General features: G+C 44.4%; 1 protein-coding gene across 5 annotated transcripts; it reads left to right on the forward strand.

Annotated features, from left to right (window-relative positions):
• The first annotated feature begins 1589 nt into the window (after window positions 1-1589).
• LOC139564744 (V-type proton ATPase 116 kDa subunit a 1-like) lies at window positions 1590-22490 on the forward strand. 5 transcript variants are annotated; one of them, XM_071384512.1, is made up of 22 exons: window positions 1604-1742; window positions 3239-3417; window positions 5348-5426; window positions 5544-5641; window positions 5740-5880; window positions 6585-6667; window positions 7771-7897; window positions 8162-8244; window positions 8375-8468; window positions 10945-11157; window positions 12268-12418; window positions 12763-12902; window positions 13452-13621; window positions 13743-13833; window positions 13986-14104; window positions 14341-14557; window positions 14660-14767; window positions 14888-14998; window positions 16808-16825; window positions 17390-17507; window positions 17631-17802; window positions 21292-22490. In XM_071384512.1, exons 2-22 carry the CDS (start codon window positions 3301-3303, stop codon window positions 21383-21385), a joined length of 2544 nt encoding a protein of 847 aa, XP_071240613.1. In that variant the 5' UTR covers window positions 1604-1742; window positions 3239-3300; the 3' UTR covers window positions 21386-22490. The 5 variants fall into 5 exon arrangements, with proteins under 5 accessions (XP_071240618.1, XP_071240613.1, XP_071240615.1 ...); XM_071384514.1 differs by having other exon boundaries at window positions 5740-5868; XM_071384513.1 differs by having other exon boundaries at window positions 1615-1742; window positions 3243-3417.
• Window positions 22491-24189: the final 1699 nt, after the last annotated feature.

A 24189-nucleotide genomic window follows, 5' to 3' on the forward strand; every position in this document is an offset into this window, starting at 1 on the left:
TATTCACACCCCTTGACTTTTTCCACATTTTGTTGTGTTACAACCTGAATGTAAAATGTATTACATTTAGATTTTTTTTGTCACTGGCCTACACACAATACCGCATAACGTAGGATGATGTTTTTAGATTTTTTTTTACAAATGAATGAAAAATGAAAAGCTGAAATGTCTTGAGTCAATAAGTATTCAACCCCTTTGTTATGGCAAGCCTAAATATGTAAAAATGTGCTTAACAAGTGACATAAGTTGCATGGACTCACTCTGTGTGCAATAATAGGGTTTACATGATTTTTGAATGACTACCTCATCATCTCTGAACCCCACATTTCAAACATAGATTCAACCACAAAGACCAGGGAAATTTTCCAATGCTTTGCAAAGAAGGCACATATTGGTAGATGGGTAAAAAAAGCAGACATTGAATATCCCTTTGAGCATGGTGAAGTTATTAATTACACTTTGGATGGTGTATCAATACACCCAGTCACTACAACAATACAGGCATCTCTCCTAACTCAGGGATTTCACCATGAGGCCGATGGTGACTTTCAAACAGTTACAGTGTTGAATGGCTGTGATAGGAGAAAATTGAGGATGGATCAACAACATTGTACTCCACAATACTAACCTAATATTCCAAAACATGCATCCTGTTTGCAATAAGGCACTAAAGTAAAACTGGGAAACACATTTCTAAAACAATACACTTTTTGTCCTGAATACAAAGTGTTATGTATGGGGCAAATCCAATACAACACCTTACTGAGTACCATTCTCCAAATTTTCAAGCATAGTGAAGGACTGGGGAGTTTTTCAGGATAAAAAAGAAATGGAATTAAGCACAAGCAAAATCGTAGAGGAAAACCTGTTTCAGTCTGCTTTCTACCAGACACTGGGAGATGAATTCACCATTCAGCAGGACAATAACCTAAAACACAAATATACACAGGAGTTGCTTGCCAAGAGTCAGTGAATGTTAGTGGTCGAGTTACAATTTTGACTTAAATCTTCTTGAAAATCTATGGCAAGACCTGAAAATTATTGTCAAGCAATGATCAACAACAAATTTGACAGAGCTTGACAATTTTTTTTAAAGAAAAATTCTGTAATTGCTGCCAAAGGTGCATTGACTCAGGGGTGTTCATACTTATGTAAATTAGATATTTATGTATTCCATTTTCAATAAATTAGCAAAAATATCTAAAAACATTTGTCATTATGGGTTGTGTGTGTAGATGGGGGAGAAAAATTGTGAGAAAATAAGTCAAGGGGTATGGATACTTTCTGAAGTCATTATGTTTTATCCTTCCAATTTGGAGTTGACGAATCTGCACCCAGATCTGTGGCTTGGGCAATTGTAATTGTCAGGTAGCATAGCGGTTAACAGAGTTGGGCCAGTACCCGAAGGTCGCTAGTTTGAATCCTCGAGCCAACTAGGTGAAAAATCTGTCATTGTGCCCTTGAGCAAGGCATTTAACCCTAATTGCTCCTGTAAGTCGCTTTGGATAAGAGCGTCTGCTAAATAAATTTTTTTTTTATGTGAATGCCAACAACTAGATGTTATCTTCATATGAGTTGAGGTGTGCATCATCATGATCATCAATATCGTGCATAGGTGACGTCAGTAGCCAAGCCTCTGATCGTGAAGGCTGATCAGCTGATATTTCGTTGAGGGCTGTGTGTGGAATAGCGTTGAAAACTGGGAGCCAGGAGCGGAAGACCAGTAGCTAGCTACAACAATAGTAAGACATTTATGGTTTGGTGACAGTATTCGCTATTCAATACCAGCATTGTTTCCAAAATATGTTTTTTTCCCCTGTAGCTAGTAAAGCAAACGTTACGGATGATTCGGTAACATCCACCTCACTGTGTAACTCGCTAAAGTTATCCGGTTACCGTAGCTAGGTTTAATTTGCTATGATTTAAGATTATCTAGATTTCTGTCAAATAACCTGAGTGTCAGTCGAGGAAAAACGTTAACTAGTAATTTTGTACTGTAATATAATATTGTTTTTGCTGAGCAACGTTAGCCAGCGTACGTTACCAGAAAGTTTGAGGTCCAACAAGTGCTTCTCCTGCGCCCTGGCTAACTAGCTAGCTTGCTAGTAATGTTTGTTAGCTAGTTAGCTAAATTAGCCAGTTGGCCAGCTGTGCAATTAATTGTCAGTTCATATCGGCTTTGAATCGATATACGCTGACAATTAATTGTACCGCTGGCTACCGAAATTAAATTTATAACGAACTGCTTTGTTCTTATAATGTAACTAGTTAACGAGTAACTAACATTAGTGTTTGTGTGTTTTGACAGCTGATAAGACTCACTGCCTGACTCGAGCTGTCAAGGATGCAGACAAAAAATGGTCACGCAGATATTCTGAACAAGCAGTGACCCTACTAAAGAGATCCTCTTGCATGGACTTTAACGATATAGTTTGCTAAATGTATCCCCACTTGTTCAACCGTTGTAGTTGGCGTTAATATTGAAGATTTAATCCTGCTTGATTGCTAAATCAGATCACATGATGCGGTTTAATCCATAGCTAGCTAGCTAAACCTATTATGCCACTCGAGGCATTTGCACTTCAAGAACATATGAATATGTGTGTTTAACTTACTTCTAATGAATATAGTGTGAACCTGTTGTCTGTCCTGAGTCAGTTTGCACCCTAGACTGAGAAACTCAAAGGCTTGGCTAGAAATTCTGTAATTGATTGTACAAGATGATCCTATTGTGAGATGAAACTAAATGAGGATTTTACTGGCACATATGATGGTACTTTTACTTTTACATGTATTATTGTTCTTGAAGCGTGTCTCCCCAGTTTCATGACAAAATAATGACTAATGAGCCAAACTGAATTCCTTCAACGATTATGGGGGCTAGATGTCAAGATTCTTTCAGTCTCACGCCTGCTTCTGGCTTAAGTATAAACTATCACACCACTACTACAGAATGTTCATTACTGCTGTACAATTCGGGTCATCCTTACAACACACACATTAGAAGAGGGTGCAGGTCTATGCCAGTATCCTTTTCTCTGAAATTACACTTCAAATAAAGAAGTTAAGGCTATTGTAGTGTGAAAGAAAACAACACAAGGGATCTCCGTTGGCAATGTAGGCCTATGTATTCTCAGTTGGCTGTCTTTTTGACGACATTGGAGGCTCATCCCTTCTGGTGGAACTCCGCTTCTCCTGTTTACTGTGCAGGTGATGTTTTCAATCTCTTTGTCCCTAGCTAGATATCCAGGAGAATCCCATTGATCGCTGTGCTGAGCAGGTGCACCACACTACGCCATCATGGGGGAACTCTTCAGAAGTGAGGAGATGACCCTGGCCCAGCTCTACCTCCAATCAGAGTCTGCCTACTGCTGCGTCAGCGAATTGGGAGAGATCGGAATGGTGCAATTCCGTGATGTGAGTCGTCCAGGCTTTTCTTCCATTCCTCATTGTGCTGCTCTCTCTAGAGCTAGACTCTGTGCTTGTCTCTCCTTTCCTATTTTAAGTGCTATTCTGTCTGTCAATCCATCTTCAGGCTATATAGGTCTAGAACAGTGTAATGTATGGCTGTTAACAAAGGACAAACTCCGGAATAAGGTAGATGAATATGGTAGTCTGTTGTAGTAACATCGAATCAGTCAGATGGTTGTGAAAGCACATACCTTGGCGTCTGCAACATTTTCATCATGTGCACATAGCTGACCCTTTAGGCTGAGCATGGGAAAGCTCACACGTGACATCCCTCCAGGGATCATATGGCGTTGGGGATAACTAAGGCAGTGTTTCCCATATCCGCCGCTGCTAAATCGTTGCCGCCCCACTTAATTATTATACATTTTTGGGATGGCATAATGTTTTCATTTTAAACATAAATGACTGAAACCTGAAGAAGTATGTAGGAAATACAATGGACCTAAACATTTATTTTTATAAGATCATATTTGAGAACAAAAAATCACCAAAATAAAAATGACAGTTGGAGAATTTCCAAGAAAAAAAAAAAAAAAGCCATGGGGCCCCCATTTGATTCTTTTATATATTTTTAAATCACTCAGCATAAGAACACTGCAGAATGTGTAGAATTGCAGGAACACTTTTTTAGCCAAGAGGGCCTCAAATGTTCTGTTGGAGATTGCGCTATTGACCACGTACACACTCACCACCTAAGCCCCATTTTGTTCCAGAAAAAACCCCTGAAGTTACAATGTACACTGAGTGTACAAAACATTAGGAACACCTTCCTAATATTGAGTTGCGCCCCATTTTGCCCTCTGAACAGCCTCAATTTGTTGGGGCAGGGACTCTACAAGGTGTCAGGTGTTCCACAGGGATGCTGGACAGTGTAGAATACAATGCGTCCCACAGTTGTGTGAAGTTGGCTGAGTGTCCTTTGGGTGGTGGACCATTCTTGATACATGGCGCTTACTACCATACCCCGTTCAAAGGCACTTAAATATTTTGTCTTGCCAATTCAACCTCTGAATTGCCCACATACACAGTCCATAGTCAATTGTCCCTACTTTAGCCTGTCTCCTCCACTTCATCTCTACACTGATTGAAGTGGGTTTAACAGGTGGCATCAATAAGGGATCATAGCATTCACCTGGTCAGTCTGTTATGGAAAGAGCAGGTGACCCTAATGTTTTGTACACTCTGTGTATATTTGTAGCATTTGACTCATTGAGTCTTTGGTGTTTTTCAATGAGGTAAATACAGATGGGCAATGCCATGTTTCAGCCAATGTATTTGAAGCTGCTATGCTGCATCAGTTAGGCTATAGTGCTTTTAAAGGGAAATTATATTTCAGATGGTGTCAACATAATTTAACGTTAATGCATTTTGCCGTAGAATGTCCTTTTTTGAAAAAGTCACCAGAAGTGAATTTCTCAGTCGTTCTCCCCCAAAAAACTCACTGGTGTGCATTCCCCCAGACTGCCCCAGCATAAGGACATTCTCCCCATCCCCCACACCAACTTTGCCACACGTTCTGAAAAAGATCCTAGGGGAAACACTGAAAGGGACTAGCTGTTGTACCCAGTATGCTGTTATTATACCCTTTATGTGGTTGTATTACCTCTCCTCATTCATAAGACCAAATGATAGCTAACTGGTGTCCGCACTGTTTTCAGAAGATATTAGCAATGCTGTTTTCGCTCTGAGGTTTCCTGGATAAGTTATTGCATTTTTATAGAAGTAGCCTAAGCTACAATTTCTTTGAATGCATCTTAGTGTTACAACACAATGTTTGTCTCTAATTGTATATGACAGATAATGGCAAATAGATTGAAGGCATTTTTATCTCTGCGATGGCAAAAGGTTTTGAATAGTTTGCATGTTTGCATTTCAGTTGAACCCAGACGTGAACGTGTTTCAGCGCAAGTTTGTCAACGAAGTGCGTCGATGTGAGGAGATGGACCGCAAGCTTCGTGAGTGAGCTCAAGTGTTTAACCCATTGCTTCACTGATTATTCTCCCCCATATTTACAACACCATCACTGCTATTAGTTATCCCTACTCATACCCAGTCATCTCGCTCTCTCACAGGGTTTGTGGAGAAGGAGATCAAGAAAGCCAACATTCCAATGGTGGACACGGGAGAGAACCCAGAGGTCCCCCTCCCTAGGGACATGATTGACCTGGAGGTAACTTCTCTCTAAGAATCCACTCTGGTTACAAAGTGTTCAACTCACCATGTCCCCAGCTCACTAACTCCCCCATCACCCTCTGTCTGTCTCTATAGGCCACTTTTGAGAAGCTGGAGAATGAGCTGAAGGAGATCAACACCAACCAGGAGGCCCTGAAGAAGAACTTCCTGGAGTTGACGGAGCTCAAGCACATCCTGCGCCGCACCCAGCAATTCTTCGACGAGGTCAACTCCACTGTACACAAACCGATTCACTACTTACTCAGTGTTTCTGTGCCTGCCTTATTGACTAGGCCCCTTGAGGACTTCATAATGGATCATAGGATCATGTTAACTTAGTATGGGTCAGATGTCTGCATCCTGTGTACAGTATATGGTAGCATAAGGCTTGTGTATTTATAACGGCTAGGTAATTACATCCCCAACCCCAGACCAGTTATTCAAGTTTAATGATGCACCTAGGTTACATAGCAGAGTAATACGCCATACACAGATAGTCATTCGCATATGACAGAGACGAGACTACCTACTGTCTGTACCTTTGACCTGCATCAAATCCACTCCACTGAGTTTGTAAGCAAAGCTACTTGAACTTAGAATGTTATCACCTATTTTACGAGCGCTTATGAGGTTGCACGGGGGTAAATCATTCAGCTGAATGTGTAGCCATTTTTGCCAATCATTTACTGTTCATATAAACCCCAGCTCGCTGTTTACTATGTTTTATGAAGAGCCTGGCCTGTGTTCAATACCATGCTCCTGCCCAGAGCTCAAGCCACTGATCTGTCAAACCTTCCCAGGGTGTAAATAGTTCCCCAACAAAGCAAACCAGTTGTTCCTGAAAACAGGGATGCATTTCTGAATGTGCTGTCATACGTCTAATTGGCTGAAAATCTCTTGATCTACATGTAATGGTTGTCATTCTCTCCACCCCGCTGCAGATGGAGGACCCCAACCTGCTGGAGGAGTCGTCTACCCTGATGGATCCCACTGAAGCAGGGACCCGTGCTCCTCTCAGACTGGGGTGAGTCTGAGTCCTTGGTCCACTCTATTAAGGAAGGATTAGCCATATCCTCGAGACTTAAAGGTCAATGAAAAGACTGTCATTGCATTAAACCATCGGTTCTTCCTGGAGGTGGAGTCAGTGTAACACCTAAATGGTTTGGCCCACACTAGCTCAGGCTGTCAGATTAGTCGGGCCACTAAGGTCACTTGACGGAGTGTGTGCGGCGGTGCTCTGTGTCTCTCTGCGTACTCAGTCCCTAAGCTGACAGCCCACATGCTCTGTCAGTATCGGTGGACAATTGTTTCCTAATGACTTTTAATGGTTGGTAAGAGGCCAGTATTACTACTACTACAGGTGCTACCACTCTAGCCTGTTGCTTGGCAGTAAGATGTAGCTCTGTTTATCAGGGTTCTGTCTTCAGTAGTGGAGAGAGTGAGCAGATAGGCAAATCACAGACTGATGATAAGCAGTTCACAGAGCATGCAAACACCAGCAACACAAAATTGATACATGGACACACATTATAGAAGAGGGGGGACTTCAAAGGTTGTAATCTATTTGCATACAAAGAAAAGAGATTTGATTTAAATGTCATAAAGAGTAAGCAAATCGGGGACAATTTCAACAGAAAATGGGGGGAAAAAATCACACTCAGAAAACGGTAACTAAAATAGATCAATACTGTGGATGTGGCAAAGCTTAGTGCTCATTTGGTAATGGATTGCTTGGTACGGATGCAGTGCCCCAAGGCCCTAGGGCTTCCCATCTGATGTCTGTTTGATGCTCCTCCATGGCTTTTGCAGCTGTTGAGCAACATGTGAGCTGTGATCCATGCCCTCAGCTACCATTCCGATGTCCACCACTATCCAGAGAGGATGCTTTCATCAGCAGTGCTCCCATCACCAGTGTGAACAAACAAAATCAATGACCTCTGTCCTTATGTGCCCGGGTTTCATTCAGTAATACCATTACGGACTGATCTTGGACCAGCTCCAACTTGAGCTGCCATTTAGGGACCTAACTCATTGCAAATATCAAACACCTTGTTTTGAGATGAGGGATATACATTTGGTAGCTATTCTACTGTAAATGCTGATCCATGCCTTATCGTCTTCCTGTAGGTTTGTTGCCGGGGTGATCAGCAGGGAGCGCATTCCCACGTTTGAGAGGATGCTGTGGAGGGTTTGCCGTGGTAACGTGTTCCTGAGGCAGGCAGACATTGAAGACTCGCTGGAGGACCCTGCCACGGTCAGTAACTATTCACTGATACTAGTATAATAATCTGGAGGATTTAGGGGAACAAAAACTGTGCAGGATTTTTTGTGACCTATTCAGTGGGATACTGTTGTACCATGACCGCTTGGTGGCATTGTGTGATTGTCATATGAGTGGCATTGATGTCCTTATTCATGCGACCTCAGCCATACACTTTATGATAGTGCAGAAGTATCACTATCAGGAAAGGTTTTGTCTTCTCTTCACTTAACTCATGTTTATATGCTTCCCCTACAGGGTGACCAGGTCTATAAGTCTGTCTTCATCATATTCTTCCAAGGAGATCAGCTGAAGACTCGGGTTAAGAAGATATGTGAAGGGTACGGGGCTATGATTGGTTGAGAAATTCAAGAAACCCTAACTAATCTAGACAGAGGAATGTTGTAGTTGGTTTTCTGTTCCGCTCCAGGCACTCTGGGTTGATCAACCCCTCTCTCCTTCACCTCTCAGGTTCCGAGCATCACTGTACCCCTGTCCAGAGACCCCCCAGGAGAGGAAGGAGATGGCTGCAGGGGTGGCCACCCGTATCGATGACCTGCAGATGGTACGACCTGCCTGGCCTATTGTAACACAGACAGGGAGTCCACCCACAGTCAGCCAGCCAGCCAAAACTAACATATTTACATCATGTCTTGTTACATAAATTAAATCTAACAGATCCTTACATTTTTCAAGCGAATTAGTCTTTCAATATTTCATCTGTTTTCATTGTGAACTTGATCTGGGCTCTATCATAGCTTCTGATCAGTGATCTGTTTTCCCTGTAACTGTATACTCCGCTGCCAGAGGCTGTGGTGGAGGGGAGTGGTAGGTGACCACATGAGGTATGTGGCTAATTCAAAGGCGGTTTTAGGCAATCGTTTGAGGAACGAAACTTTCTTTCTATTGTTCAACGTGACATTAGTCATCTTTTGATGTGCTTTTTGGATGGACTCTTATTTAACTTTCTGCTAACGTTAGACTTTTGCGTCCTCAGGTTTCCTGCTCTGCGTCTTGCTGATGCAATGTCCGCGGAAGTTTCAGGTCCTCTTTCTGCCGTTTCCTCTGTACTGAGCCGTCAAGCCCTCAGCCAAATTATGATGAAGTGGAGGGAAAGACTGATACTAGATTAGTTCCCCCACCAGTGTTGCCGTAATAGATATTTTATCTATCACACAACACCACAGAGGAAATGTTTGTTGATCACATTAGGGAGGCCTTCAAATTGAGTTAACTTCTGTCTGTTTGCAGTGTTCATATCTCAAACGTTCTGGCTTCAGTTTCTAACTCACTCAATCTCTTTGGTGGTAGTGGGCGTCAGCATCAATGGGCTGGGTGCGAAAAAGCTACAGGGAGAGGTCAGAAACGGTTGTCACTCACGGGTGCCAGGCCCATGAGGTGGCTGAACTGGATCTGCCTCTGCCAGTGGATATACTCTCCTGCCTACACACACACTGGCCTGGCTTTGGAAGAGCACCTCTAAACCTGGCACAGTGACTCACTGCTCTAAAACTGGGCAAAAACAGGCACGGGACTGGGAGTGAAGGCCAATCCCAACACACACACACACACCACCTCTGTCTCCTTATGCCAACTGTGTCTGGTGACCCAGGAACAATGCCTGTCTCAGTGTTTTCAGTTTTTTTTCTGGTTGAGCAACATGTGAGCTGTGGTCTTTAGAAGTCCAGGCCGCACAGACAGAACTTCAGTTTAGCCTTCCATGGAACAGCAGCAGCGTATGGTGCAACACCATCCCTATACGAAGAGAAACCCAATACTCCCTCTGGGAATACCCACTTCTGTTGTTGTGTTCTGCTCCAAAGCCCTACGTAGTCTGGTGGTGCAGATGGTTTGCACTTGGATGGACAGAAGGCTCCCTTTCCTTGTTTGGCTAGCTGATCATCAGGGTGGTTTACACTGAGTTCAGCCAATTAGCCACCCACTCCACCCAAACTCTCACCCACACTCACATAGTGACCACATTTACTACTCGCATTCTCAGGAATGGCTTAGCTTGAAGTTTAAAAAATAGTCACTCACATACCACTTCTCTCTGATAGACAGACACCCAGTGGTGTGTGTGTGTTTCAGTGGTGTGTGTTGAGAATCTCTGCGGTTCAGGAACAGTTACAGCCCCCAGTGTGGACGGAGAGCTTAGGAGAGAGCGAGAGACTCTGAATTACGTTTGGCAGGCCCCCTGTCTGCCAGAAATGTTAACAACCTCTCATTGCCAGTAAGTGCCTGGGAATGCTTGCCTCGCTGTTTGAGGGGTCACTGTTATGCCCGTCGCTACGGGGGCGGGATAGTCGTCGTCAAGAGAGAAGGGCGAGGGTGGAGGGGAAATGCCCGGCCCGCTAGTTTGGGAGTGAACCGTGTGTGTTTGTGGGCGTGAGAGGGTCTCGACAACGTGGGCGAGAGTGGGTGTAGGGTAGCGGCATGTTAGCAATCCGCTGATCATAAGACATTAACTTGATATGAGTCAGTGCTGTATACCTGAGAACACCTCTGCTGGCTCTTCTGGGAAACCCAGCTATGCTGGGTCTGATATAACCCCTAATCAAACTTGATCACATAGTGCACACTGCCCAGCAAAGCCTTCTATTAATGTGAACCACCTCCACAAATAAGAAGGGGAACATGATTCATTGTAACAGCACTTGCTGTTCTGGACATGGAGGGAAGGCACACTATGCAGACCAATGCCACGCCCCACACAATTCTAGCGTTGAGTGGAAACGACTAGAGGATTGTCCTGATGCCACACTCTCCGGGAGTGGCCTGCATCTGTTAGTTTTCCATTTGAGGTCGGTTTAGTAATGCGCATACCTTTTTTTTGTTTAAATGCTGAGTGCGAATGTGTTAAATGAGAACTGCCTGCACACTTTGTCAGACACATGAACAGCCGGTAGACTGTCTAGGACAGAGTACCTGAGCTAGTTACACAGCTGGATATGTTCTGTACCCAGCCACGCAAGGTTTCAACTACAGTAGCATCCTGTCTCCATATCTCAAACCCTGATCCCCCCCCCTCCCCGCTGCAGGTGCTGAACCAGACGGAGGACCACAGACAGCGGGTCCTGCAGGCTGCAGCCAAGACCGTCAGGGTGTGGTTCATCAAGGTGAGGAAGATGAAGGCCATCTACCACACCCTGAACCTGTGCAACATCGATGTCACCCAGAAGTGTCTGATCGCTGAGGTGTGGTGCCCCGTGTCAGACATGGACTCAATCCAGTTCGCCCTGCGGAGAGGCACGGTGAGTCGAGTGGACACCCGTCTTGACTAGAGGCATGGGGGAGGTACAGGAAGTTTTAAGTTGCTTCCCAAATAGCACCCTATTACCTTTTTGGAGTCCATAGGGCTCTGGTTGAAAATAGTGGGAATGGGTTCATTCCATATCTATTTAATGGGACATTTCTATCATACTGTTTAGGTCAAGTTCTTTGATGGAAGACACTGTAGCATTAAGACATTAAGAACCAGCGTAAGACTATTAAGACTATGAAGCTCGCTTCATAGTCACCAGTTAACCCAGCTTTGAGGTCATTATGCCTAGCCTGTGTTAGGCTGTTAAGTCATAACAGATCCAGACTGAGAGACAGTGCTAACAGGGCGTGGAGAGGCACTGCGTGAGTGCTGGGTATGTGAGGATTTTACACATGAGGCTAGATTCCAGCGGTATCAGGACGTCATTCTGTTCTGTAATCCTGTCCTCTTCTGTAGTCCTGTCCTGTTCTGTAGTCCTGTTCATGCCAGTAAGGGCTTAACCCTGTCACGCACAGCATTCAGTCTCCATGCTGCATTTATCCCACCAGGCTATTTTTACCCCACATGTCTGGTTGAGAAACACGGGGACATACTGCCCTCAATACACACAACGATTCTGCTTCTATCTCAGCCATCAAACCATCACTTGGACAAGCTGTTGTCCTTCACACACAGCAGGCGTGGGAGATCAGATGTAGTGTGATAGATTAATCTCTAAACCAGCTGTGGAAATGAATCTGTCATATTCATCTGATTTATTGAAGACGTTGTTGCAGATCTTTGTGAGTGATGGAGGTATGGAAGGTCCCAGTGCCCAGTCTACAGACTAATGGGGAAAGCAGGAGGATTCCTCTCATTCCTGAGTGCTGAGGAGATCCCAGGGCAGCTGACAGTCAGACTCTGGCTGGAACAACACAACATCCCTTTGTTAGACACATTCATGGGAGATTGAGCTTGCAGGGCAACTCCTGCTGTTCTCAATGCCTTGTAGGGCTGAATACCTCAACTCCCTGTAGAAGTTAACGGAGTGGTATTGTTGTGTCCTCCTGACCATCCTCTGAGCGCGTTTCTCTGGCCGTCTTTTTGTCTTGGTCTTCAGGAGAAGAGTGGTTCCACCGTCCCCTCCATCCTCAACAGGATGCAGACCAAGCAGACCCCGCCCACCTTCAACAAGACCAACAAGTTCACCTCGGGCTTCCAGAACATCGTAGACGCCTACGGTATCGGCAACTACCGCGAGATGAACCCAGGTAACCACATCTGACACCATCAACCTCGTCGCTCTCTCCATCATTCAACTACCAATTGTTCAAATACTAGGCATTGTTGTTTCATGTACCTCACTAGGCAGCAGACTTTTATTTTGTAGGGATCTCATAACTCACATAATGTCTATGTATCCAGCTGGCTAGATCACTGAGCCAAAGCAGGTGATAAATGTTCACCCCCGGTGCCAAGTCTATTTCCCCCATTATCACCCCATCACTGTCGATCATGCTGTGTTGTGTATCACTGGTGTGTGTCAGTGTGAGCTTGGGTTGGTTCACTCTCCCATTCCTCAATGTGTACGCTCATGAGTCCTCCCTGTCCCCAGCCCCATACACCATCATCACCTTCCCCTTCCTATTCGCTGTCATGTTTGGGGACCTGGGCCACGGGGTGCTCATGACCTGCGCTGCCCTCTACCTGGTCCTGAGAGAGAGCCGCCTGGTCGCCCAGAAGAACGACAACGAGGTAGGGACATCACTACCCCTGCCATCAGCCCATCAGCTCCATCCCTCGCCCCTTATCCAGCCTCTAGCTGCATTACTGGGGACTAAACAGGGCTTGGTTGCCTCTCTGCTTTAGACAGATTCTATGGTTCTAACACTGTAGTGGCATCATGATGGCCAGTTTAACATTCAAGTTGGTGCTTTTTGAGTGTGAATAAATAACCAAATCCTCTATGGCTAAAACAAAATGTAACTGAGACCAGATTCTAACAGTGTAAAGTATCACTTCTGGTCTGTGTGGATGTTTGCCATGGTGCGCGTTCAGCAGGACGCAATATTTTGGAACGTTCACATAAGAATATTCTATGTAGAACAAACATGCCTCTGACATGTAGAATAAGGAATCACTTCGGCTCTATTCATGTTTTTTTCTGTCTGCAACGCTCTACAGCGTTTGGCAACGGAACGCGGCCGTAGTTTGATTCTAACAGTGTAACGTGTCACTTCCTGTCTGCGACTAGATGTTCAACATGGTGTTAGATTCAAACAGTGTCACTTCCTATCTGTGTAGATGTTCAGCATGGTGTTTGCTGGGCGCTACATCATCCTACTGATGGGCGTCTTCTCGATCTACACCGGCATTATCTACAACGACTGTTTCTCCAAGTCCCTCAACCTGTTTGGGTCTGGCTGGAGCGTCAGGCCCATGTTCGACCCCCGCGCTAACAACCTCACCTGGTCGTAAGTATCCACCTCTGTCTGTCTCATACTGTCTGTGGATTGGATTAGTTTACCTCCTGTACCTTGTTGGCAGTGCCCTCTGTGAAGTGATGATTCGTGCCATGTTTGATGTTCTCCTCAGGTTTCAAACACTTGATGAAAACAAGGTTTTACAGTTGGACCCCGCGGTAAGAGGAGTCTTCAATGGACCTTACCCCATTGGCATTGACCCAGTGAGTACTCAGTCTCTGTGAAAAAAACAAGCTAAAATCCCCTTTGAATAAAGATGGAATGTGAGCTAAAAAGTGTTATTTTGATAAATGTAATGTTACATTTCTATCATCTGGATTTCATTGTCTTATAACTGTGTTTGACTGTTCTTCAGATCTGGAACATCGCCACCAACAAGCTGACCTTCCTCAACTCCTTCAAGATGAAGATGTCAGTGATCCTGGGGGTCATCCACATGCTGTTTGGAGTGTCTCTCAGTCTCTTCAACCATCTGTGAGTCACGCTTAAGCTACAGTCCTTGTATAAGGGGCACTGTCTATGATTTTGAAAGGGTTTATATTTCACCAGCCTTATCCCTCTGCTGTCTACCAAAGCAAGTGGTGGGGTGATTTTTTATTTATTTATGTTTTTTATCCCAGACTAACTTTAAGCAACCATGACAGTTTGTTTCCTGTCTGTACCAGGACTGGTTTATCCGATTAGTAAACATGTCTTGTTCTTTTCTGAAGGTATTTCAAGAAACCCCTGAATATCTACCTGGGCTTCATCCCAGAGATTGTGTTCATGGCCAGTCTGTTTGGGTACCTGGTCATCCTGGTCTTCTATAAGTGGTTGGCCTACGACGCTCACACCTCCAGAAATGCTCCCAGTCTTCTCATCGCCTTCATCAACATGTTCCTGTTCAACTATAGCGACCCCACCAACCAACCCCTCTACAGAGGACAGGTGATCATTCCTTTCATCTGTCAATCTGTCCTCTTATTTTTTATTGTGCGAGCCATTTTATGGTGGGATAATGTGTGACGCTCTCGTCCTTCCCCTCCGCAGATGGTTATTCAGACGCTGCTGGTGTTGATAGCCCTGGCGTGTGTTCCCTGTATGTTGATAGTGAAAACCCTGGTTATGCGGCGACAGTACCTCTGGCAGAAGAACTTGGTACTGTACTAACATCTGCCCTCCCACACACATTTGTTCCGTTGAGTACCATTGGGATCTGGAGTGTAGAGTTCGTCACCCCAGTAATAACCCCTGTCGTCCTCTTGTCTGTTCCTCCAGGGCACCCAGAACTTTGGGGGGATCCGGGTGGGAAACGGCCCCACGGAGGACCAGGCTGAGATCCTCCAGCATGACCAGCTCTCCCAGCACTCGGAGAACGACGAGCATGAGGTGAGAAACCAGGGTTCCCCCAGCCTCCACTCTGTTGGCCTAGCATATATGAAGTATGTGACCAGAGTAGTCTATTATAATGTTGGCCCAAGACTTAATAGCGGATCCCTTTGGACACGGCTGTAGGCAATATGATCCAGACCTAGCCCAGATGGAATAACCTTGAATAATGAAGTCGTCAGCCAAATAGAAATCCAACCCATTTACTTTACCAGAGCTCTCATATTCCCTGCTTCACTAACAGCAGCATAGAATACGTATTCATTATAGAAGTGGGATCTGGCAGGAGCAAATGAAACTGACCACAAAGCTAATCCAGCAGCTCTTTTTTTACTCAACATGTGCGTTATTGTAATACCTACAGAAATGTAGTTTTACATTTTTAGAGTTGATTCAGTGTGACGGTAAACCGTCTGTGGGATTGTTCTGTGTTCTCTCCCTCACCTTTTCCGGAGTTTCTGATAAACATATGAAACGATACAACAGGCTCCTGTGAACCTCAAACCAGACAAGCTGTCAGTTTGTTTCTGTAGCTCTCAGGAATCGGTTATGGCTGTTTACAGACAGTTTGCTCTTTTATGGTTCCAGGACCGAAGATTTATAGAGCAGCTTTCAAAACGCCACAGATTCCTCTCCTCTCTCATTGTTGACATTTTGAAGTGGAGAGGAATTTTATTTGATTGGAGGTTACTTTATTTAGCAATGTTAGTCTCTACAGTCCATGCCACTATAAACTCTATGACTTGGACGAGACGAGATCTCGACGTGATTCAGTGGACAGGGCATACTAATCTTTTAATTCTAGTATGTTGTATTCATTTCCAAGACGTTTTAGAGCCGTGTCACATCGCATGATGATAATGTGAGCTCTGGCTCATTAACAAAAGGCTGGATAGATTGGAGTGGTTGCATGTATCACCATGCAATCCGCTTCAAGCCATTTTTGTTCATTGCATAGTGTGTTTCCAGTTCACTGACCAGACTGCGTTTTGTGTTATGTGTTTAGAGTTGTGCAGCTCCTCCCTCTGGCTAGCAGGTGTTCAGGCAGGCAGGGTGCTATGTAACTAACACAGTAAATATAGCATTTCTGTTTTAACATGAAGCAACTCATTTTCACAGGCCACCTTTACAGAATTCTTGCCTATAAACTACTCCGGTCAAGTATCCAAATTAGGCTAACCGTGTTAATCCTCAACGACAGAATTTAATTCATTAATTTGTGTTAAATTGGGAAATACCATCTTTGGTCTTAGATATGGTAAATAGCTATACTACCGTTAACTAGGCTACTACCGTTAACTAGGCTAAAGCTATAGTTAGCTTTTTCCTAACCAGCCTCTCTGAATAGCTGAGCAGGGTGTAACCCAAACAGCCCAGTCCCACCTGCTGTCACTGTCAGAAGTGGGTCACCAACCCCATTGCTCACTACATTCCCCATCACTGTCTCCCCTAGCAACCACAGACACAAACTCGGCAACAATATGCCAAAGACCAAAGGCCTATAGATATGTCTGGAAATGTCACAGTAGAATGTTGTCACAATACTAAGCATGCTCAAATGCATGCTTTTGGAGGAATGGTTATGCATCCCCTAGATGCCAGTGCCATAATGTTTTTATGCTGCCCCTTAAGACACTTTGTCAGTAGTTTTGATCCAGTGCCTGTGATGACTGCAACACCTAATCACCTTCTGTATATTATACATCTCCGTTTCCTATGTTTTAATGTCATTGTTTTCTCTCATCACTGTGTTCTGTTGTCCTGTCACCTGTCACTAACAAACCTAACTTGTTGTCAATTGCTTTCAAGGCCCCCGAGGAGGAAGTGGTAAGCCAGGCACTCATGCCCCTCCCCCACCCCATCCCCTTACCCAAAGCGCATGTCTTGCTAGTCTATCTCTGAGCCTCTGCGTGTGTGTGATAGTGTGTATCTCTATCCTGCATGTGTGTGTTCTGTGCCCTGAGGCTGTTGACTGTGTGGGGTCTGAGTTTTTGCTGTCTCTGGGTGTTCAAGGGATTCTTCTAATGCGCAGCAGCACACTGAGACTAGTAGTACTTACTGTCTGCCCCGATCATGAGGTGGTACTACCATTACCAGCATGGCATATCCTGCACATCTCCTCATTTGTCTGCTTCATGGGTTGTAGGGAAGGAGCTTCTTGGGAGACCTCTGCTACAGAGGTCTGACTAGTGGGTCAGGCTGCTGTTTCTGGAGCTGTTTTTAATCTAGTGAATGTCTTCCTCAATGTGGTACCGTTTAGCCATGAACTTTACTGTCGTTAGAGATTGCCCCGGACCTCATTTGGACCAGTCTCCCGGTCTCTGTACTGCTGTGTCCTTGTCACCTAGGGGTTCATACTGGATGTGTGCTCTCTCTCTCTCCCTCCTCCAGTTTAACTTTGGGGACGTGGCTGTGCACCAGGCCATCCACACCATAGAATACTGTCTGGGCTGCATCTCCAACACAGCTTCCTACCTACGCCTATGGGCCCTCAGCCTGGCCCACGCACGTGAGTACATCAACCTTTCTCATGTTCTCCTCTCTCCCTGCCTCTCTCTACACTTTTTTGGTTTCTCTTTGAAAGGTTACAATAAAACAGTTGATTTCCTGCTCTTCCTCTGTGATCCGACAGAGCTGTCAGAGGTTCTGTGGACCATGGTGATGCACATTGGCCTGTCCTCCAGGAGCTTTGGGGGTTTCGTTGCCCTGTCCATCATCTTCGGGGCCTTCGCCGTCCTCACTGTCTGCATCCTGCTCATCATGGAGGGCCTGTCTGCCTTCCTGCACGCACTGCGTCTGCACTGGTGAGAAACACACACTGTGGAGTCTCAAACTAAGGTCTCTAGAACCTTCCCTGCACTTAACAGCCACTGTAAGCTGTGGAGGGCTCCATCTTCTGCTAGTCTGGAGTCCTCATTGACTTGGGTCAAATCACGTTTTATTGGTCACATACACATGGTTAGCAGATGTTATTGCGAGTGTAGCGAAATGCTTTTTGCTTCTAGATCCGACAGTACAGCAGTATCTAACAGGTAATATCTAACAACTCCACAACAAAACCTAATGCACACAATCTAGTAAAGGAATGGGATGAGAATATATAAATATATGGATGATCAGTGACAGAGCGGCTAAGATGCGGTAGATAGAGTAGTATAGTATACAGTACATGCATATGAGATGTAATGCGAGATATGTAAACATTCTTAGTGGCATTATTAAAGTGACTAGTGTTCCAGTTATTAAAATGGCCAATGATTTCAAGTCTGTATGTAGGCAGCAGCCTCTCTGTGCTAATGATGGCTGTTTAACAATCTGATGGCCTTGAGATAGAAGCTGTTTTTCAGTCTCTCGGTCCCAGCTTTGATGCACCTGTACTGACCTAGCCTTCTGGATGATAGCAGGGTGAACAGGCAATGGCTCGGGTGGTTGTTGTCCTTGATGATCTTTTTGGCCTTCCGGTGACATCGGGTGGTGTAGGTGTCCTGGAGGGCAGGTAGTTTGCCCCCGGTGCTGTGCAGACCTCAGTACCCTCTGGAGAGCCCTGCGGTTGTGGGCGGGACAGTTGCCGTACCAGGCTGTGATACAGCCCGACAGGATGCTCTCGATTGTGCACTTGTAATAGTTAGTGAGTGTTTTCGGTGACAAACCACTTTTTTTTTTTGCCTCCTGAGGTTGAAGAGGCACTGCTGCACCTTCTTCACCACACTGTCTGCATAAGTGGACCATTTCAGTTTGTCTGTGATGAGTCCACCGAGGAACTTAACTTTCCACTTTCTCTGCTGTCCCATCGATGTGGATAGGTTGGTGCTCCCTTTGCTGTTTCCTGAAGTCCACGATAATTTCTTTTGTTTTTCTGACATTGAGTGAGAGGTTATTTTCCTGACACCACACTCTGAGGGACCTCACCTCCTCCCTGTAGGATGTCTCATCGTTGTTGGTAATCAAAGCTACCACTGTTGTCGTCTGCAAACTTGTCCATCTTGAAACATGTGGGGACAGCAGACTGGGATAGGGAGAGATTGAATATGTCCGTAAACACACCAGGCAGCTGGTCTGCGCATTCTCTGAGGACGCGGCTAGGGATGCCGCGGGGCCGGCAGCCTTGCGAGGGTTAACACGTTTAAATGTTTTACTCACGTTGGCCACGGAGGAGAGCCCACAGTCCTTGGTAGCGGGACACGTTGGTGCCACTGTATTGTCCTCAAAGCGCGCAAAGAAGTTGTTTTGATTTGTTTGGAAGCAAGACGCCCGCGACCGGGCTGGTTTTGTTTTTGTAATCCGTGATTGTCTGTAGACTCTAAAGGAAGGAGCATGTCTTCAATAGTTTCCTCCTCTGTCAGAGGGCATGGAGGTTTAGCTCAGCCCTGTAGCTCCCCCTGCTGGTGAAACTATGGTAACAGACGTTTTAGCTCTAGTTCCTCGGGGCCTCGTCTGAGCCCTCAACCGTGTGTGTCTCAATGGAAACAGGGCGTGTCTCTCCGTCCCACTGGTATTAAGCAGAACGGTGCTACTGGGGAGCTGTGGATTTCCAGCTCTCACCTCCAGCTCTTTCCTGGCCAGGAACCTGGAATCTCTCTGCATCCCATAAAGCAGTGGAGGATATCATGGAGAAACTTCTGGTGTCTCGGAACAGCCCTGTTGGACTGGAAGTGATCATCCACTGGCACCCTCGCACAGCACTGACACAGACCCTCATCACTGTATTTCCCCAGCACATTGGAATCTAATGCTCCACTCACTGAAAGGCCCTTAGGGAAGGGCAAACAGGACATGGGGCCTTCTTTTTTTCTTATTTTGCTTAGTGGCCGCTATCTAACACAGTTGTAAATGTGATTTTGAACTGCCAAAGTAATGTCAGGCGCCTGTAAAATGTATAGCAGTAGTACATGTTGATCTAGCTGTGGCCAACATGCATACGTACTCGCTCCTATTCCAAAACCATTTGATCCAGCCAGAGATTCCTCCAGTAGCTGAGAGAGGAGTCATCCCTTAAACACTTCTTGGTCTATTTTAGATTCTGCCTTTTTTAGCTTCAATCAAATTCTGCCTCTGTACTCCAGCGCTTTGGATTTGAAAGGATACAATGACTGTCAACTTTAATTTGATGGTATTTTCATCCGTATCAGGTGAAACGTTTTAGAAATTACAGCACTTTTTGAACATAGTCCCCCCCCCCCCCCCCCATTTTAGGGGACCAAAAGTATTGGGACAAATTCACTTGTGTATTAAAGTAGTCAAAAGTTTGGTATTTGGACCCATATTCCTAGTACACAATGGCTACATCAAGCTTGTGACTCTACAAACTTGTTGGATGCATTTGCTGTTTGTTTTGGATTATTTTGTGCCCAATAGAAATGAATGGTAAATATTGTTTTGTCATTTTTGGAATCACTTTTATTGTAAATAAGAATAGAATATGTTTCTAAACACTACATTAATGTGGATGCTACCATAATTATGGATAATCCTGAATGAATCGTGAATAATGATGATCGAGAAAGTTAGACGCACAAATATCATACCCCCAAGACATGCTAGCCTCTCACCATTACAATAACAGGGTGAGGTTAGCATTTTGTGGAGGGTATCACATTTGTGTGTATCATTTCAAATCCAAAATGCTAGAGTGCAGAGCCAAAAAATCTAAACATTTGTCACTGTCCCAATACTATTGGAGCTCACTGTAAATCAGTTTTCAGTCTAGGGCGCAATTACGATCTCAGATTCATAGAAACACCAAGCCTATCACTTTTCCTTTGTTGCCTTAAATGTTCTGAAGGAAAGTAGTGTTAGTTGACTACATCAAACATAATGCCACTAAGTTTGACCTTTTCTTTGTAAGTGTATTCTAGAGCCTCAGCCTACCCAGATGAACTTACCTCCAGACGTAGGGAGGAATGGCAAGCATGTCTGCTTCCTCCACTGAAAGGTTATCCAGCCGTTAGTTTGCAGGGAGATTTTATAAATGGGGAGATGGGAAGAGGGTTGTGTTTCGCTTCTGAGGACCAGGCCTAGGCCCTACCGTGGGTGTGTTAAAGTGGGTTACACAGGGAGGTTGTGGAATGGAGAGCAGGGGTCATCTCATCTTGCCGTCATCTCTGTCTGGCTTTGGCTTGATACAATCATTAAGGGCTACCTATATTGCACCTCAAAGACACTCCAGTTTAAAGGGACTCCTCAGGTTTACTTTCAAAAGATTTTTGTATATATGTCTGTGTAGCATTGATCTTTGCGTTGATTCTTATTGTAATATGCCTAATGTTAACTGTTGCCTCTCTTGTTCTCTCTAGGGTGGAATTCCAGAATAAGTTCTACGTAGGCCAGGGCTTCAAGTTCCTCCCGTTCACCTTTGAAAGCATTCTGGAGGGAAGGTTTGAGGACTGAACACTGTCCTGACCACTGCTCCTATAACCTCACTCTGTTCCTCTTGACAGCCAATGTGATGTTGGTGTAAGGTAGACTCCACCCACCCTGGGTGTTGCCATAGGAACCCATGTGATTAACTCTGAGCTCACTGGTCAGGATCTTGGGTAAAATAGCTCTTTCTGAAAATCTGAAGTTAATGACGTCGTTATTTCACATCCTGGTGCCGTGATTGTTTTGTTTGTTCGATAAATTATTTAATGTGTTGTTGTTGTGAAACCTGTCCAATGATGTGTTTGAACCTCACTGTGAGAATTGCACTTCTGATCATTGTAAACAAGGACTAGCTTTCGGGTAGTCTAAATTGAGTTAATCTACAGATTGTCATTGATACAGTAGATGTCCATGGAAAATGAGAGAAAATGGCACCAGGCTCAGATCCAGTAAAGGAGATTACTGGAGGGATTTAAGTGTGTTTTGTTTTTTAGTTGTCCCTTGTCCTTACCAACATCTCCCTCTCACATCGCTGCTCATATTAATACACAGAACACATAGAAAAAATGTTGACCCACACATTCTCTGAAGCACGTAAAATCAGACCGACCTCTACTGTAAAAAAGTCTAAAGGGAATGAATTCTACCATTATACTCATGATAGCAGTTTCTTCTCTGTGATGCAGTGAATTGAATCTCATGTATCAGAGGTAGATCTTGACACACGTCCTATAATTTTCTGCTGTTTTTGACCTGATGTGTTCTATACTGACGGCACCGTTTTCGACTACATGTTACCCAGTGAACTATGGGTAACATGTCTGTCACGTGTCATATTAGTGTGGAGTATTTCAATAGTGTAGAAAGTAGCTGGATTTTCTGTGATAATCCGTGACTGAGATTATTGGTCATTGTGTGTTTTGTTTTTGTTCCACACCTGTTTAATGAATTGTTCACACCGTGACTGTAGGCCTGTGTGAGGGGAGAGGGAAGGGCAGACCACACAACAGGAATATGTAAAGGAGATCAGTGTATTGTCATAAATATGAGACATCAACTAAATCTGTATAGGAGGGTAGTTGCATTGAGAATCTGTATGTGTTTGTCATTAAACGTGAAAGAGCTGGTTAAACAACTTATTACAATTCTTCTGGCTGGGATTGGTGGAGGGTCATGTGTTTCAAGTGAGCAGTTAACAGATCAAGTAAATGTTGGGTTTTGAGTGTGGTAAGATGCCATTTAAGTGGATAATAATTAATTGAATGCTAGCACCACACTTTATTTTTTACATTTAATTCCAACACTTTTTTGGGGGGTATTATGGAAAACGGTTAATGCATTATGCATGCTTTCAAAATCCATTCACAAACATCAAGGTAAAACTGTGCTAAAACTGAAACTTTGGCTATATGAATACAGGGTTGACAAAAGCCAAGCCAAGGGCACTTTCTGGTGGTTACTGAGTGTAGTGCAGGTATGGTTTTAGTATCTAGTTTCTCAGGAGTCCCCATGAGGGAGCTATTGGACTGGAGTTATCACTGGTCAAGCAGCCAAATGCTTATTCACTTGAATCATTCTAGTAATGTAAATGTTATTCAGTAGACAGTGCTCTGTTCTTCAAAACTAGCTGTCAACGGAAGGAAACTTAATTTGCACCGTAAGGGAACTTTTCCTTGGCTGTCCTACCAGAATCCGATATGTGTAAAAAGGTCTTAATAACATCAGCTAAAATGTCTCGGTGACACATCAATTATTTGAATGACCTGCTCTACATGTGTACTTTTGTGGCTGGAATGTGATATATTAAAGCTCCGTGCAAAATGAAATGAGTCCAGAAACGGCTGAGCCCTTACTGTAACACTCATCCGCTCTCACATAATGGGTCTTTCTTATAGAAAACCACTTTTCATTGCATAATGGATTGACCTGATTTAAGACTTATTATGGCAGGGGATTGTGTTATGATATTATTACTCCAAACATCTTAAGTGCACACTAGATATTTCTCCTGCTGCACAGCTAGCTCAGTCACATTGACCCTCTTATCCGGTGGAAGACAGCTTGAAAATAAAGCCCCCCCCCCCCATCCCATAATTAAACCTGACCTGGTTTATCTCAAGGAATAACAAGGACAACACAAGGGAAGGCATGTCGAGGGGCTCCTCAATTTAACTATGTTTATGGGGTCTCTGTCTACATGGTGTGGTTCTGATCCATGTGTTACTGTAAAGTGCCCTTTTAAACAGTAGTCCTCAGACATTGGGAGAAAGAGGGAACACTGTGTTCTTCTCCAGATAATATTTTTTTTCTAGGGCCCTCAACAATAGGCCCCCATCTGCAGTATCGGCACAAAGTAATAATAGTTTATTTATCGTATTTTTTTTTTTTAGACAACTTTTATTGCCCGGCGTGTCATGGATAAGCAGCAGTATGAGCTGGCTTGCGTAAGAGGCCTACAATCCCCACTGTGTTTACATCACCAGCCCCCCCCCCCCCCCCCCGTTGGTCATGGTTCAAAGCAGAAAGTAAGGATGAGTTTATTATTCTCCTTTACCTAATTAAAATATACAGTGTTCTTTAACTGACCACAAATAATCTCCTTTGGAATGTTCTTTTTCTAGTATGGTTACAAGAGATTTCTCCTGGGTCAAAATATGCTTTTACAGCTATTGTACTGGCTCTGCTTCTCAAATCTTCACATCCACTGATCCAGGTACAGTAAGATATAGGGACTTACAGGCTCAAGATGTGATATTAATCAATTAGGTACAAACATGTGCACAGTCACCACCCCCCACCCCACCACAGAGCTGTGGTGGGGTGGGGGGGGT

This window comes from Salvelinus alpinus, chromosome 36 (assembly GCF_045679555.1).
Source record: "Salvelinus alpinus chromosome 36, SLU_Salpinus.1, whole genome shotgun sequence".
In the NCBI taxonomy this organism is placed as follows: domain Eukaryota; kingdom Metazoa; phylum Chordata; class Actinopteri; order Salmoniformes; family Salmonidae; genus Salvelinus; species Salvelinus alpinus.

What these genes read in the sequence shown, in the direction of transcription:
- LOC139564744 (XM_071384512.1), top strand. Translation starts at nt 3,301, where the DNA reads ATGGGGGAACTCTTCAGAAGTGAGGAGATGACCCTGGCCCAGCTCTAC. An exon ending in CGCTGGAGGACCCTGCCACG is followed by an intron (nt 7,898 to 8,161) that starts GTCAGTAACTAT and finishes CTTCCCCTACAG; the next exon opens with GGTGACCAGGTCTATAAGTC. An exon ending in CTACCGCGAGATGAACCCAG is followed by an intron (nt 12,419 to 12,762) that starts GTAACCACATCT and finishes CCCTGTCCCCAG; the next exon opens with CCCCATACACCATCATCACC.